This window comes from Chlorocebus sabaeus, chromosome 2, assembly GCF_047675955.1.
Source record: "Chlorocebus sabaeus isolate Y175 chromosome 2, mChlSab1.0.hap1, whole genome shotgun sequence".
Lineage (NCBI taxonomy): Eukaryota > Metazoa > Chordata > Mammalia > Primates > Cercopithecidae > Chlorocebus > Chlorocebus sabaeus.
In genome coordinates, this window is record NC_132905.1 from 53,904,185 (window position 1) to 53,919,847 (window position 15,663).

Sequence of the window (15,663 nt, forward strand, 5' to 3'; positions counted from 1 at the left end):
GCCACCGTGGCATGTGACTCCCATTCACATTGAATGCTACCACCAATGCAAGCTATACCTACAGTCACGGCATTTTTATAGGAGGTAAAACCACTCATTGGTGAACTTGAAAATATTTATACTATATCACGATTGCTCTGTTTTAATATATCTTTAAGATAAGTGTTAAATATAGCTTCACTTAAGATAGATAAAATAAGTGTTCAAAGCCCAAACAAGCTAAATTTCTTGAGCTGCCCTCTCTCGATTTCTGGTAAACCTATGTGGCCAATAAAATCTCAAATTTGGGGAAGGAATGGAGTATTTAGCAACTCTGTAGTTGACTTTTTGGCTGTTTAATAAGTAAATATGATTCCTCAGTAAGTGCTATAGCCTGAATGTCTCTGTGCTTTCAAAACTCGTATGTTGAAATGCTAACCTCCAATGTGATGGTATTATGAGGTGGGGTCTTCAGGTAGCAGGAGGTAGTTAGGTCGGGAGGGTGAAGCCCTCATGAATGGATTAGTACCCTTAGAAAAAAGCCTGAGAGACTCTTTGTCCCTTTCATCCTGTGAGGATACATCAGGAAGATGCCACCTGTGAACTAGAGAGTGGACTCTCACCAGACACTGAATCTGCGGGCATTTTGATCTGGAAATTCCAAGCCCCAGAACTGTAAGAAACCAATTTCTGTTGTTTATCAACCACCTAGTTGTTTTGTCATCATAGGCTGAACTGTCTAGGACAGTAAGGAAGGCAGGATCGGAGACACTCCAGAAGTTAAAACTTTTGGTTCTGTGGAAGAAGGACAGTGAGAAAGCAGCCAGGGCTTCCCTCCAGGGCCATTGGCAGAGGGGGGTGCTTCAGAAAGGAAAGAAACACAAACAAGATCAATGGCACTGTTGTACCTCCCCCAAGACCACAGAGCAAGGAGCTGACGTGCAAATGCATATGGAAACTATCAAAGGGAAACAAGACGCACTAGTGTAGGAAGGTCACATAAGAAACCTATTCTGTTGAGGAGCCCTTGGTGATATGGTCAGAAAATGCAGAGAAGATTAAGGAACTCCTTGTCAAACACTGCTTAGGAGTTAAGGGTGATGTGCCCAGACCAGTGGCTCGTGAACTAGCCCTATCTAGATTTTCCCCATGTGCTGAGCTTTCCCAGGTTGAACACTGAGAGTTGGGCCCATGCCAAGGAACCCTGAAGAGAAGAAATGGGAGAGAAGTTCTAAGCAAAAAGCTGTGTGAGGCTTCTCACTAATATGAGCCCCATCCTTCCTCCCTCTTCCAGCCAAGCCTCCTTCTGCAGTTCTCTCTGACTCCTAGGGTTGGCTGGACTGTTTTCTCAAAGCACACAGTCTTGCCCCATATTCCTGTACCCGGAAGAAGCATGGACCATCTAAGGTTTCCTTTGGGGTGTTGCTGTGAACAGTAATAAAACACAGAGGAGAAAAGATCCTTCCTCTTCACTCCACAACCTTTTTTTGCTTTACTAGGGCCAGGTTTCCTGGGTTAAATTGTGCAGTGATGCGAGCAGCGCAGTATATGAGAATGGAAGTAAGGTCATAAGTGACAAGATAAAAATTATATCTAATGAGGAGTTTACTAACTCCAAATGCAAGTTCCAGCTTCAGGAGTCAGAGCTTGGGGGTGAGACACAGTCCAGTGAAAAGCTACAGCTGTGGCTGGAGGGTTGGGGCCTAAGAAGCAACTCTTATCAGCAGAATCAACTAGTTACATGGGAGGAGAACTGCCACATGGATATTTGGACAGTTTATGCTGAGTATGAGGGAGAGTTCTCCTCTCTCCTCTATAAAACCTTCAGTAAAATCTTCAGTTCACTAATGCTTTTTTTGCAAGTAGAGTCTCTGTGGATAATTTCAAGTGGCGTTAAGTCTAGGGTCCAGGTTGAAAAGGAGCAGAGTGAGTATCTGTAGGCTTCTCCAAGCCTAGGTTAAAATTGTGGCTGCTTGACTGTATATATGGCTAAATATGCCATCCCTCTTTGTACCCACAGCCCTGTCTGTGTGATTTGCAGCCCTTTTCAGTAAAGAAGTCTAATTCTCTACCCCATGCATCTGGGAGGCCTTGTGACTTGCTTTGGCCAATATAATACAGCGGAAGTGACAATTTATGAGTTTTGAGCCAAAGCCTCAAGAGGCCATATGTGTTTCTTCCTGTTTCATGTGATATTTTTGTGCCTCCACCACAGCCATGAAGATGTGCTTGGGCTAGCTCGCTGGAGGATGAGAGACAATCAGACTAAACCTGCCCTAGCAGAAGGCAGTCAACCATCACATGTGTGAGTAAGCTCAGTCAAGACCTGCAAAGCTGCCTAGACAACCTGTGGAAGCACAACCGCATTGCAATATGCGATTGAGGTGTTGTGTTTGTTTAAAGCTGACACAAACATATTTTAATTTTGACATTCTGGGTGGTAGGTCAGAGGCAAGAAGGAAAAAGACAGAGATTGGGGCTAAAGAACAGGCTGGACAGGGGCCCTGTGGAGCCTAGTGGGCAGATAAGTCAGCTTGGCTTCGGAGGCTGGGAGAGGATGCACTGCAAGTCAGCACCTATCTGGAAGAAGTGCAATGGTTACCAAGACAGTCCCAAGCATTGGCAGGCAATAAGACCAGTTCATGGTGATCAGACCATTAAGTAGGTGGCATGTCAAGTGCATGAGTTGGAATCAGCACACTGCTGATCAGACGGAATCTCTGGGCTTCTGAGAAGCAAACGGAAGGATGAGGGTATAGGGAGATGAACAGGCAGGAGCCAGGTCACCTAGCAGAGATCAGGATCAAAAAGTTAAGAGTCAGAGACTGGGCCTTTGATAGCCCCACTGTACCCTGGGTATCTCATCTTCACACTTCCAAGATCTTCATCCTTCTCCCCATCCCCTGACCCCTGTGGTCTTCATTGGCATGGCTCTCACTGCCCTAACTGCTCCTCTGGCCTCCAGCATGATCCAGTCTGTTTTTCCCAGACGCAGATGGTGGTTTTGTTGGAGTTGGCTCCAGGGTCATGGGTTCAGGGTATAAGCACCAGACTGATTTCCCAAAGTATGTGATGCCAGGGTCCCCAGCAAGAATCACAGTGCTGAAGCTGGAAGTCCGTGTGGTGACAAAGGAAGGTTCCAGGATTTGTCTACATCAGGGTTCTCAACCTTTCATGCGCATTAGCAGAAACCTGACTACCCGTCAGCAGCTTCATATAAACAAACGGGACTGGCTGCACCCAAGACCTCCTAAATGAGAATCTCTGGGGAAAGGTTGGAGGATGCTCTTACAGGTTTACTTTGCGAAATAGAGGAGAATCTGGTCCTGAAAAGGGGACAGAGAATTAGCTTCTGGGATCATAGAACCCTAGGGAAAGGAGGTCCAAGTGCTGGCTCATGAACTGAGACTGCAGATGGGGACATTCGTGGGGAAGACAGAGATGAAGTGCCAACAACCATGGGTACACCCAAATAAAGTTGTGAGTGCTTCGGGCACACCTGTGTTTACTTGAATAAAAACAATTAGCCATTCAAATATTCCCTGTAACATTCACATTACTTAAAATAAAGGTCAAACCTGCCCTCAACACATAATAATGTCAACGCTAAAACTGATTTCAATCTCAAAATATTTGGAGAAGGGGCTGTATCTAAAATTGCATAAGACTGTAGGCCACAAAAAGACCTTATTTTGACTCTAGCATAACTAGTAAAGGTGATATTAATATTAATACTTTTTTCCTGCAAAATAGACTCTTCTTGGAAAATGTCTCAAAAACTTGTTATGCACATACACGTTCAGCTTTTACAAAGTAATTTTCTGAGAAATCCTACACAATTCTCTAGCAGAGAAGCTGTCTGATGTGCTAGAATCCATCTAATCAGAATAAATCATTCCTATCTCATTAACATGACAAAATTGAAATATTGATAAGAAGTTTGGTTAGAGTATGAGATTCCTCAATAACCCAGCTCTCTGTAGCTTTATATTCTTCCTATTGACCATAGCAATTTTAAAAAGCAACAAAATCACTTTTTAATTGTCTGCATTGATCCAAATTGTTAAATGTATAAGTAAACTGGTTCTCATAAATGCAAATGAGGCAAGTGTATGGGTTTAATCTGTGGCTTTTAACATTTTGTTTCACTTAATGAACACTTATGTGGCACTTCCTGTTTGCCAGGTACTATTGTAAGTGCTTTAGAAATAATGTATTTCATAGTCATGACGACCATTTTGAGAAAGCACTATTGTTACTGCCGTCATTCTTGAGGGAACTGAGGCTCAGAGAGGTGAAGTAACTTCTCCGAGGTCACCTGCGATTAGAGCCATGGTCAAAACCAGGCTGTGGTCTGGCTCTAGGGTCTGAGCTACTAACCTCTACCCTGTGGACTCTTGTTTTACCTTCTTCCTAAAAGATTGTAAAGACACAATCAAGGGTGGATATCTACATACCACTCCCTACAGAGGATGGTAGAGAAAAAACTGTTTGCCTTCCCTCTCCATAGGATAAATGGAAGGCAAGAGGCTGTGTCCCACTTCAGCAAGCCCTTTTCTGACTGGATATTGAAAACCCCACTGCACCCTGGGGATCTCCCCTCCACACTTCTAGGACCTCCATCCTTCTCTCCATCCCCGGCCCCTCTGGCCTTCACTGGCATTGGCATGGATCTCTCAGCCCGAACTGCTCCTTTCCTCCAGCCTGATCCGGTATACCCTTCCCAAAGCTGTTTCTAAAACACCAAACTGTTGTTTTCTATATACGCGAATCTCTATGTCACTGATTTATTTTGTGGATGAAAGCCAGATAATTTAGCTGAATCCACAAAGTGCTTACTTCACGCCTCTGCCCAGTTGATCATCCTACTCCAAACCTGGCACACAGTAGGTGGCCTCATTCTTCCACAGGTTCCCTTTACTGAACTGTATTAAGCTGTCTGCCATTCTGTCCCCACTGATATTTCCTCTTCCAGAATTCCCTTCATCCCCCTCCTTCCCCCTCATGACAATTTGCATCACCAGTTTTCACCAAGATCATTCTAATGCATCTTTTATAACCCGGCTCAAGCATCATTTCCTCCGGGAAACTTCCTGTTCTACCCCAAGGCATGCCGCATCACCTCTTACTGGTCACTGACTCTCTGGCACCTCTGTGACTGCCTGGGATGAAGCAAAGGATCAATAAATGATTGGTGAATGACTGAACGGTGGGTTGATCCCTTGAATGATTCATTAAACCTTCTATCTCTTCTAGGGAGCTAAATTATGCAACAAAATTTAAAAAATATTCTTTATTCCATTAATGCCTCCAAATGTTCTTGGAGTTTTTCTTGAAGACTGAAGATGTATGACAGCCTTTAATTTTGAGTTAACGTTCAGTGCACTGTATCAACACAATTATAAGGGGTGCTAAAATAATTTAAAGTTTAGTATTGTTTAAGACAAGCACAAAATGAAAATTCCCAAAGACAACTAGAATGTCTTTCAAAAGCACATTTTTACATACCCTACAGTATAGCAGAATGTACCCTCTGCTTCAAGCTTTGAAAGATTATTTGTGTTTCCCTAAATAGTCACTATCTTTCTTTTGACTTTTTGAACATAGTTTAGGAAAGAAACTTCATATTGTATAGCCGCAGTAAAGGCTGCTACATATCAAAATATTTTATAGACTTTCCTAGTTTCTCACAGAAGAGTCTTCATACTCCAGGCTGCTCACAGATTTGCTGCAGTACTCCACGTCAAAGCTAACATGGAGACCACTAGTATGACTTATCTTTAATTTCTTTCAGGTGTAATTTTACTCTAAAACCATTGAAATCAAAGAGAGTTTACTAAATATAAAACTGCCCACCAGTCATAAAAACAAAAATATGTCTTAATTTGAAGTAACTTTCCATACTGTTGTCACATGAAGTAAAAAAGGACATCATCCTTATAGTAACTTTGAACACATGCCCACTCTGGTTACTACCAACAGCTTAAAGGGAGATCTTAAGAGTATTGTTTAAGGGCTAGTAGTCTAATAGGTAACTTTTATTATGTCCTACACGCAGATGTATGTAAAGTACAGGTTTGACAAAGAGTGGGTTGTTTTGTTTCACTACCTGTCTTGAGGTTAGGGACTTTTTGGATGGCAGAGCATAAAACAGCAGCATCTGCTAGTAAAACTGCTATCCACCGGACACTGAAGTAGATGGGCATGTAAACAATGATCATGAGGATGGTTCAGGTCGGCAAACATAGGAATTACACCTTCCCTACTGCCCTTCATGTCTCAAAAAACGTTTAAGAGGCATCAGGGGGAGATGCCCAAGTTCGGAAAGTGTGCATTCTCCGGAGACCAATCCGTAGCTGCCAGTGCCTTACACTGCTTGAAGTGTGGCAGGGTTGGCCACAGTCTTCACTTCTTCTTCACAGGTATTTCCATCTCACCTCCCTGGCAATTTCTTCGTTGAGAAACTTTTCACCAGTGTTTATGTTGGTTATGGAAATAAATGAAGAAGCTATTTTTGGAAATTTTCCCTGGTATTAGTTTTTTAGAACACATATTCTGAAAAGAAGAGGGTAAGTGAAGCGTAGAGCAAAGGGAATAGTTGGTCAATAAATGTAAATGGTTCCATAAAAATGTTGAAATGTACTAATGAGGAATCCACAAAGTGTGTTCATCTTCACTGAAGCACCTCAAAGGCACTCAAAACCCTGCTCTAATAAACACTTAACGACAGGTTTTCAGGGCAACTTGCTTGTTTTGGCCTCCACATTTTATACCATTTAGTTCCTCAGAAATGCTTTTCTCCTTCCTATTTTCTTCCAAGTGTAAGCCCTTGGCTTTCACAGGCAAGTTATAGAGTCAACTGGGAAGACAGTGTACTTTCCTTGACATGTAGATCCCAAGTCCCAACAATGAAGGAGGATTGTTCCCAATTGTCTTGGCATAATGAAAATAAACATATATGGATTAAGTGCCAACAAAGAAGAGATAATGGCTAAGGCTTTCCGAGATTAAAGATCTTTGTAACTCAGGTTATAACTGTGATTAAACTGATGAGAGTGGGGAGTTCCAGTGTCTTTGTTCTTTGGAGTAATTCCAAAACTCCTCTGAGCAGGTAGGCTATGGAAACTGAACCCTGAATAGATGAAGTAGTTAAGCAAATATACAGGGTTTCACACTAAACTGCAGTAGAAAAGCATCAGAAACTGCAGGAAAAAAAAAAGTGTATGTGTGTAATTATGTATATGTGGATGTGTGTATATATAAATACTTGATATAAAGAAATATAATGGAAAACTAGTTGAGCATGTAAAAACTATACTCAAAATTCTTACATGCCATTTTTTTTTAATTCCTAGACTTAAGCTACCGTAACAAAGGAAAAAGCAGCATTGGTCATATCAGAAGCCAGATGTCATTCAGTATTAACACCCTGCTTAGTACAGGAAGATCCAGACACTTGAGCAACTATAGCTTCAGAATACCGGCCAATCACGAATTCCATAACAGAAATATAAATGCATCCATTCACTCCCCATTAACAGTCAGGCTTTGAACAATGCAAGTCATTAACATATTCATTGTTCTGCTATCCTTTTGCCTCAAATTTTTACTTCTTTAGGGATCAAAGATATCTGAACACTTAGCTAACAAATGCCTCTGCGAAACCATCTCTGCAAAATGTAGTGGCATCAGAAGTGCCAGAATGAATTTTTGACTATTTCAAGGGTGTGACAAAAACACTAAGGAAAACAAATCTATGAACTAGTTTTATTTTATTCGCATTTAACATGATTATACACATTCATGTGTCTAACAAGATCTGCACTGTTACATTAAAAATACAGTACAATAACATTCAACATGAGGTACTTCATATTTATGTATTTTTTCCTTCATAAATAATGCTGTAAGCTACTAAATTCAAGCACGCTGATGCACAAGTGGCTACAGTGTCTTGAATTAGCTGAGCTTATTTAAACACCTTAATAAACAGAAAAGACAGTTCAGTGCAATAATTATGTAGAAATTAGACCATTTACTTAAATACTATTTTAAGATATGCTTAAAGAATGTCACATTAGAACTGCTAGCCTAGTTCCCCTTTATCCCCAGGATGAACAACGACAAAGACTGTCAGCCAGATACATTGGGGAAAAGCATCTACAGTGTATTCTGCTTAATAAAGTTGTGTTTATAGAGTAGAGTTGCCTGCTTTGTTAGAACAATGGTTTCTAGTTTTAAAAGCCACAAAATCCAAGATTACAAAAGAAAATAAAGCAAGCACATTAGCCTTCATTCCATTTCATTGAAAATGCATAAAGGAGAACAGGGTTTAAAATGTAAAACTTCTTACTCTAAACACAATTTTCAAATTTTACCCACAGCTCTCAGTACCAGCCAATCAGATGGTAGATTTTTTTTAAAGTAATAACAATTAACATAAAATTACATTATACACAGTGTACAGGACTTCACACGACTTTCACCAGCAGCTCGCTAGTCACATGGAGGCAGCGAGCTAACATGGGCACTGACAGTGAGTGTTAGTGAATGAACACTCTGCACTCGAAGACTATCACACCCACCTCAACAATCTGATAGGATGCAATTAAAGTTTCTTCTCCTCTGGCTTAAAAACAAGTGCCTTCTTGTAAGGTCTACCAACTTGCATGGTAGCTATGAGTTACTGAAATGTTTAACCATAATTTAAAAACCAAATCTTTTGTAGAACTATGCTTTTTAATTGAAAATGTACCTTTGTACATCAATGCTTTGCCAAACGACCTGTCAGCTCCCTAATAAGAAATAATTATAACTTTAGAAAGTTGTCCTGGAAATATTAATTTATAATCATCAGTAACAGCTTTTCATCATCAATGCTAATAGATGTAGGTAATGGCAAGAGTGATTAAAACATTTCCAATAATCCAGTGTTCTCCTCCCTCAGGGAAGTCAGCTGAAGGCAACAAGCCCACATCTACAGGGGAAAAAGTGGCCCAGAGGCACAGTGAATAAGTAAGGGCAGTCACTTATGGGCCTTGCTGGGGCCAGCAGGAGGACCATTACTGTCTTACCTCTTACTAGCCAGGTATAGAGGAGACAGTTCCTGAGCTGGCAAACACACTTGCATGCGCATGGGTGCGCAGGCACACACACACCCCAGGACTAACTCCTGGCTCCAGACAAGCCAGTTTCAGGCTTGCAGAGCAGGAGCAGGAGGCGGCCAAGGACCACACTCTGGGTGGCGGGGGGGAAGCCATCTCAGGATCACACTGAGCAGGAATGCTGCCCAGAAACACATGGATACTTCAACTGGAAGTGAACACACTGGACACTGCCAGGGACACAGGCACTAAACCAGCACAAGCCAGTAGCGAAGGAGAATTTTTTAATAAGCTTTTCCCTCCTTTGTTTACATTATCTGTGGACAAGTAAGAGAGCTAGATGTGGATGCTGATGCAGTGAATATTAGGTATAATCAAATGTGTCACTCCAGACCATTTTTTATAAACCCTGCAGGCATATGTTGGCACTTTAAGATGGCCAGGGGCCAGATTCTAGCAGTCTAGGAACAGGACAAAATTAAAATTAACAAATAATATAGAATATAATCAAAGTGGATCAGGTAAAGTAATATTTCAAATTTTAAAAAATGAACAAAGGTATCTCATTACATTAAATGTAGTGCTACAAAACTAGTTGCTACTCCATTTGTATAAAGAATTGTTTGGTCCTCTTTTAATGGGGAGAAAGAAAATAGAAATTCTACACAGTATGACTTATACAAATAAGCAAACAGTGGGGATCAAAAGCTAAGTGGAGAGAAGAGTTTGGCTTTTTCAAATTGCATATTCTTATGTGCCATCAATTATTTGTAGTCTGAGTCTTTTTTAGGCTTCCTTTTTAAACTGTCTTAGTTTAAATAAGTAGGACTTTAACTTTTTTCTACTGACAATAAAATTTAAAAATTTACTTCTAAAAGAAGTATCCGTATTGAAATTTTTTGTCTTCTAAACTAAAAGAAAATAAATCTGCTTGTAGAAGTCATGGCCTAAACAAATGCCCCCAATTCCTTATTTTCCAATTTTACATTGATACTCTGAAGTGTTTAATACCCAACAATCTTATGAATTTAGAATTTTTTTAAATCCCAGAAGCAACAAATATAAAAGGAATAAAACAAAAGCCAAACATGACCACTGTCTACTTTCTAAATTATTACTCATTACAAGGCAAAACTTCTTTCAAAATTGTACACTGAGGTTTATCTGTTTTGGGGGGTAAGAGGAGTTCTTTTTAAAAATAACTCTTGTTATCACTTTATTTCTGTTCATCAAATAGCATCCAAAAGGAAATTCAAGGTGATCCAAAATTATATTCAGAGGGACAAAACTGAGAGGATGGTGGAACGCTTGGGAAAGCACATAATCTCCCCAGGTTCATAGACGCAACTCTAAAAACCACAAAGCCTTAATAAGAACGTTAGCTCTTTTAAGCATATAGTTAAAAGCGGAATGCTGCATTTTTGCCTGTACATAATTAAAAGGTTAAAAGAAATTAGAATCTGCCTACTGCTTCATTCATTACAAATTACCGGCACTGATCACATATTTGCAGATGAGCTAAGCATCAAGCAAGTTGGAACCAGATGTGCACTTTGGAGCTCACGCTGCTTCAGGAAGTGAGTTTTCAAGCATAGAATATAAGTTCGGGGATCTGCCCTCCCTGTACCCCAGTGCCATTGGTGCTATCTGAGGAGCACTGAAACTGGACAGTCACTTTGCCACACTGAACTTCTGTCATGCCTTCTTGTCCAAAGTAGCTGAGTTCATTGCCATCCAGTATCACACTGGCTGTGTAGAAGGTGTCTGGCTCAATCTGCACTGGGTATTCAAACCATACCGGAAAGGTATTGCTGGACCCATCTGAGAAGTACTTGCTCAAGTTCTGCCCCAGGACAACGCCCTGCCGCTTAAGTTCAATCTTGGCACTGTATTCTGCAGAACCACAGCTGGAGCCATACAGCCCAAAGCCAGCAATGAACACTCTTTTATCAACTGCAAACTGGATGCTGTCACAGCGACCCCGATAGCGCCACTGGTTGCTTCGATAGGCACATGACTGGAATCGGTGACAGCGCTGGGGGACAAGGCCCTTGCGGGCTTTACTCACAAACTGCAGCTCAGGCTTTTTGGCTGCAGTATACCAGAGGAAGATGTCGTTGGTCTCATTGAGAGTTAATACTCCGGACTGTGCAGCACCATTTGCAAAATCATCGAGGGCCATTGTGGGTATGCGGATCAAGTAAAGTGCCTTTCCTAGGACCTTGCGTTTATTTTCAATGCTCAACGCTAGATCTTGTCGTTGGCATTCTACTTCAGCCCAGTTGAGAGCTGCCTCAAAAACCACAATTTCTTTGGCATTCAGAGTTTCCCTACGGAGAATACTTTCTAGTGTCTGGAAGTCGATATCGCAGAATCCCTCAGACTTGAGAGCTAACTCAGCCTGGGCATCAATCACCTCCCAGCAACGCTGGGTCAGGTCTGGCTCCTCAAACAGGCAGCTCTGAGAAAGGAGCACACAGGCATTCTTGGCACTCAGGCTGGTCTCCAGGAAATTAACACAGGCTCTGGCAAGGTGAGGGACAATGTACTTTTTGGCAGCATAAAGTGTGGCCAGCACTGTGTCGGCAGCCAAGTCAATTTCATCACAATAGATATATCTGTAAAAAGTACATAACATGTAAGTGGAATTTTCACAAAATGAGTACAACCACTCATTTGAAAAGATACAACCACTTTCAAGTTTGTTCTGAGAACATCATCTTATGTGACAGTTATTACAAATATATTTGGAGAGTAAAGGAACATCTGAAACATACTAATACATCATTAATATTTCAACCCAGTAGTAAAGTTTGTAAAGTAAAGATATTAACTTTGTGCTACCATTCTAGCCTCTATTTTCTAAGCTGCAATCAGTGTCATCTCAACAAAACAGAAGCTATTGAAACTGAAAAAGAACTGCATATTGAATAGTCAACATTACAAAAAAATAGCAAAATTCTATTATATATACTATATTATATTTAATCAAGAATAGTCTCATTATATTTTAAGAGCAATTATTGCATCTTCATGCTTTTGGAGTTTTCCTAAACACAAAATAAAACCTGAGATTAAATATTTTCCAAATAGTTCCAAGTTCAAAGGATTATCAAGTATGGACTGCAATATTGTCTTCCAGTTAACTTTACATAGAAAGCAATAGACTTTTTATTTGTTTTTGTTTTTTAAACTCAAAACTCTTCCTTCTCCACACATTCCTTCTACCTTCAGAATTAAAGATTACATTATTTCCAGATATATTTAAAGACAAAGTAGGAAAGCTTAAATATGTATTAATCCTGTGCTTCTGTCCTTATTTCAGGAGATAAAACACTTCATGGGATATACTTTTTGGGAGACAGTAGCAGTCTCCCAAAGAGGCATGTAAAGGTAGTCATTATCTGCTTCTCTTGTAACTGAGGTCTACAGCTACTTTATCTTGAGTTTTCCTTTAGTTATTGTATTTCACCTTAGCGAAACACATATAACTTAAGAAATTAGCAATAGCTTCTATAAGAAAGTAAAAAAACACAAGGATGGCAATGAGAAAAATGTCCACGATCACAAATGAAACCTGCCTTTTTGCTCACAGGAACCTTTCTCTTCTATGATAGGCTAAGTCACCTACTGATGGCAAGGCCACTTGATAAGACACCTGCGACTCAGTGATGCTCTGACCGCGAGCCAGGACCCTGGGGAGGATCCTAGAGCACGGTCAGCACTTTCGAGCTCTTAACCTGGAACTGTCAAGGGGGAGCAGCTGTTCTCTTTTTCTGACAACCCCAGGAATACTGGCTACTCATACTCGATGAAGCAGGCCACCACTTTCGCAACTACAGCATTAGAGCAAATGGCACCTGACTCATTTCTGATCTTACATTTTGTGGACTGCATGTATAATTTTATAAAGCTGTATCAACATATACTGTAGGCAATGCATCTGTAGGAAAAGATACTTGTCAAATGATTAATCAAATGACTTAGGTGAGATGTAATTCTCTGCCATTCTTGTTCATGTTTCCTAATTATGTATACATCAGGAATGATACAACATCCTACTCGACTGCAGAGAAGACAAAATGCTGAACTAGTGCTAGCAATCTCCTCAGCAACAGAAAACGCTGTAAAAAATATAAAGCTGACTTCACGCAGTGGGGATCCTTGCAGGTAAAATTGGTTTCTGTACATACATCTCCAAAAGATTATAAAGGTTAAAAGTAGCAGATTAGTTTACATTTTGGTACTTCACATGCTCACTTGCCTTTAATTTCCCTATCTCCCACTGTGAAAGTTCTTGTCAGTGACAATTAGATTTCAATACTGTAATATGAATAAGGAATTAAATACTTTTAGGTTCTAGAACTAACTATAGTACTTATTTTTCAGGAGGCAGTAATGTATGGCAACATTTTAACTATATGTAGGAGTATTGTCCAACTTGTTGACCCACTGAATACTTTTCTCAACAAACATTTTAGTTATTCCAATGAACTGAAATCCCTAGAGCAACAGATAACGATAACCTTAAAGTGATACACTTTGCTGTGCTAGAATAAAGATTAGGAAAAATCATATAAATACTATTTAGAATAATAATATTTTGATCACTTGGTGGACTACCACATTGTCTAGTACCGTATATGATAAAGAAGCTGATTCTATAACGTGGTTAACATCAACTGGAGCCTGCAGAAGATCCACCAGACAGAAAACTATCTTTTTTATAAATATGTAACATATCTTACAGTTTCATATTTCTATATTACAAATGAAAGTTTTTCTGTATAAATCCACATGAAACTGTACGAGACTATCTATATCTTTCTAAGGTTTCCCCTCTAATATCAAATGCAAATACTTTTTAACCTTGAGAGTGTCTGATTTTATATAAGTATGTATATGTATGTATACACAAAGATCAGATTATTTCAACAGATAGTAGTTTTTCATTTGCTCTTAGGAGACAATAACTCTTAGAATACTCAGAAATCTCCCAACTGGTGGTACTTAAATAAGGTACTTAATTTCTGAAATTGTGAAGCAAGAACATTTACTTCTTCAAAGACTTTTTCACACACAATGCTTTCAGAGAGAACATCTTCTATTAGATAATGCTAATACCAGAAAGTTATTTGTCTTTAATTATAAGTTGTTAAAAATGAACACTACACATGCCACTTGCTCCCAAATTCTGTCAAGGTGTGATTATAAATGCTGCATAATTCCATATGCTTTCCACGGAAAGATAAAGTGTTTTTTTCCAAAAACATTTATAAGGTAAGCAGCACCCTCTTTCTTCATCAGTCTTCTTTTCTGTTATGCAGAACTTAAATTTAACTGTGAAACCAGCAGGGTACAAATACAGCATAAACAAACTCTTTCCAAAAACACGAATGATGCTTACTTCAGCATAGCAAGAAAAGCAGCAGGTTCGACATCTGGTATACGGATTTCATCTTTGTCCTCTGCAAGTTCTCCGTAAAACATCGCATGGAACACAGAGCTCCCAACAGCTAAAACATACTGTGTAGAAAGGGAAATCTTATTTTATACACTAAATTGAAGGCATTTCCAGCAAATCAATGCAGAAAAACAACCCTAGGCAATCAAGTTTAGTAAACATAGCGTACCTAAACCCACTGCTTTGAAAAAGCCAAGGTACACAGGGTAGCTTGCCATGGAAGCATAAGACCATGCTGCTAATTATTTCAAAGCTTTAAGAGATTAACGCACACGTCCCCTCATTACTAAATACATACAATAAAAGCTTACATAACTGATTTCTAGGAGAAGGGTAAACATACGACTTTCATGACTTGTCACAACAACTTCCCATGACTGGAGGGTTAAGAGGGGATGTGTGAGATATAAAGCAGTATAGAAGGAAACAAAGAAAAAATTAAGCGTGGCAAAGCCCTCTGGAGAGGGTGCGCTCTCTCCCTAATCGAGTAAAACATGCACTGCCTGACATCGGCAAGCTGCCCACACCAAGTTACAGGCTTATGGAGAGGGTCCCTCTTTGTAAACATCAGGACTAAACCGGTCATGCAGCTGTTGCTTACTTTGTGTCCTGGCAACCGTTGAGTCCCACCTGGTGGCCCAACCACAAAATGTACATCTGCCATCAAATCATTATTGAACATCACCGCATTTCTATAAACAGAGGCAACTCATTAATTCACAGCAGCCTGCATTTTTAATACCCCCTTCCCCAATATACAAAACCCACAAAAGACTTGCAAGCTAAGCAACAGTTCAGTAACTTCAAGGCAAAACAACAAATAAAGGTTCTAACTAAACAACTGTTCATAATCATTGCAAACACACGGGAAGTAACTAAAGTTTAAAATAAAAGTTATACAAACTTTTAATAAAGCTAAGGACAAATAAAAGGTTCTTATTTTCTATGGCCCACAGACAACCCTGTCACTTAAATGTTGCAGCTTACAAAAACATTTTTATCTAAGAGGAAAACAGCTGTACTGTTTTGGAAAAGATACAAGGCAATTTTCCATTACCAATAAAAAGCTTCCGGGAAAAGAGGAAACACAGATTTGTGTTAAAATACATTACAGGT

At 39.8% G+C, this 15,663-nt stretch overlaps 1 protein-coding gene across 5 annotated transcripts in view; it reads right to left on the reverse strand.

The window, feature by feature from the left end:
- Positions 1–7,732: 7,732 nt before the first annotated feature.
- BTBD3 (BTB domain containing 3) overlaps positions 7,733–15,663 on the reverse strand; it is a 36,176-nt gene continuing 28,245 nt past the window's right edge. For all 5 annotated transcript variants that reach the window (XM_007960213.3, XM_007960220.3, XM_073008469.1 and 2 more), the window contains 3 exons: positions 15,149–15,239; positions 14,491–14,609; positions 7,733–11,701 (listed from right to left, as the gene is read on the reverse strand). In XM_007960213.3, coding sequence (XP_007958404.2) covers positions 10,669–11,701; positions 14,491–14,609; positions 15,149–15,239 — 1,243 coding nt within the window. In that variant the 3' untranslated portion in view covers positions 7,733–10,668. The remainder of the gene's footprint in view (positions 11,702–14,490; positions 14,610–15,148; positions 15,240–15,663) is intronic.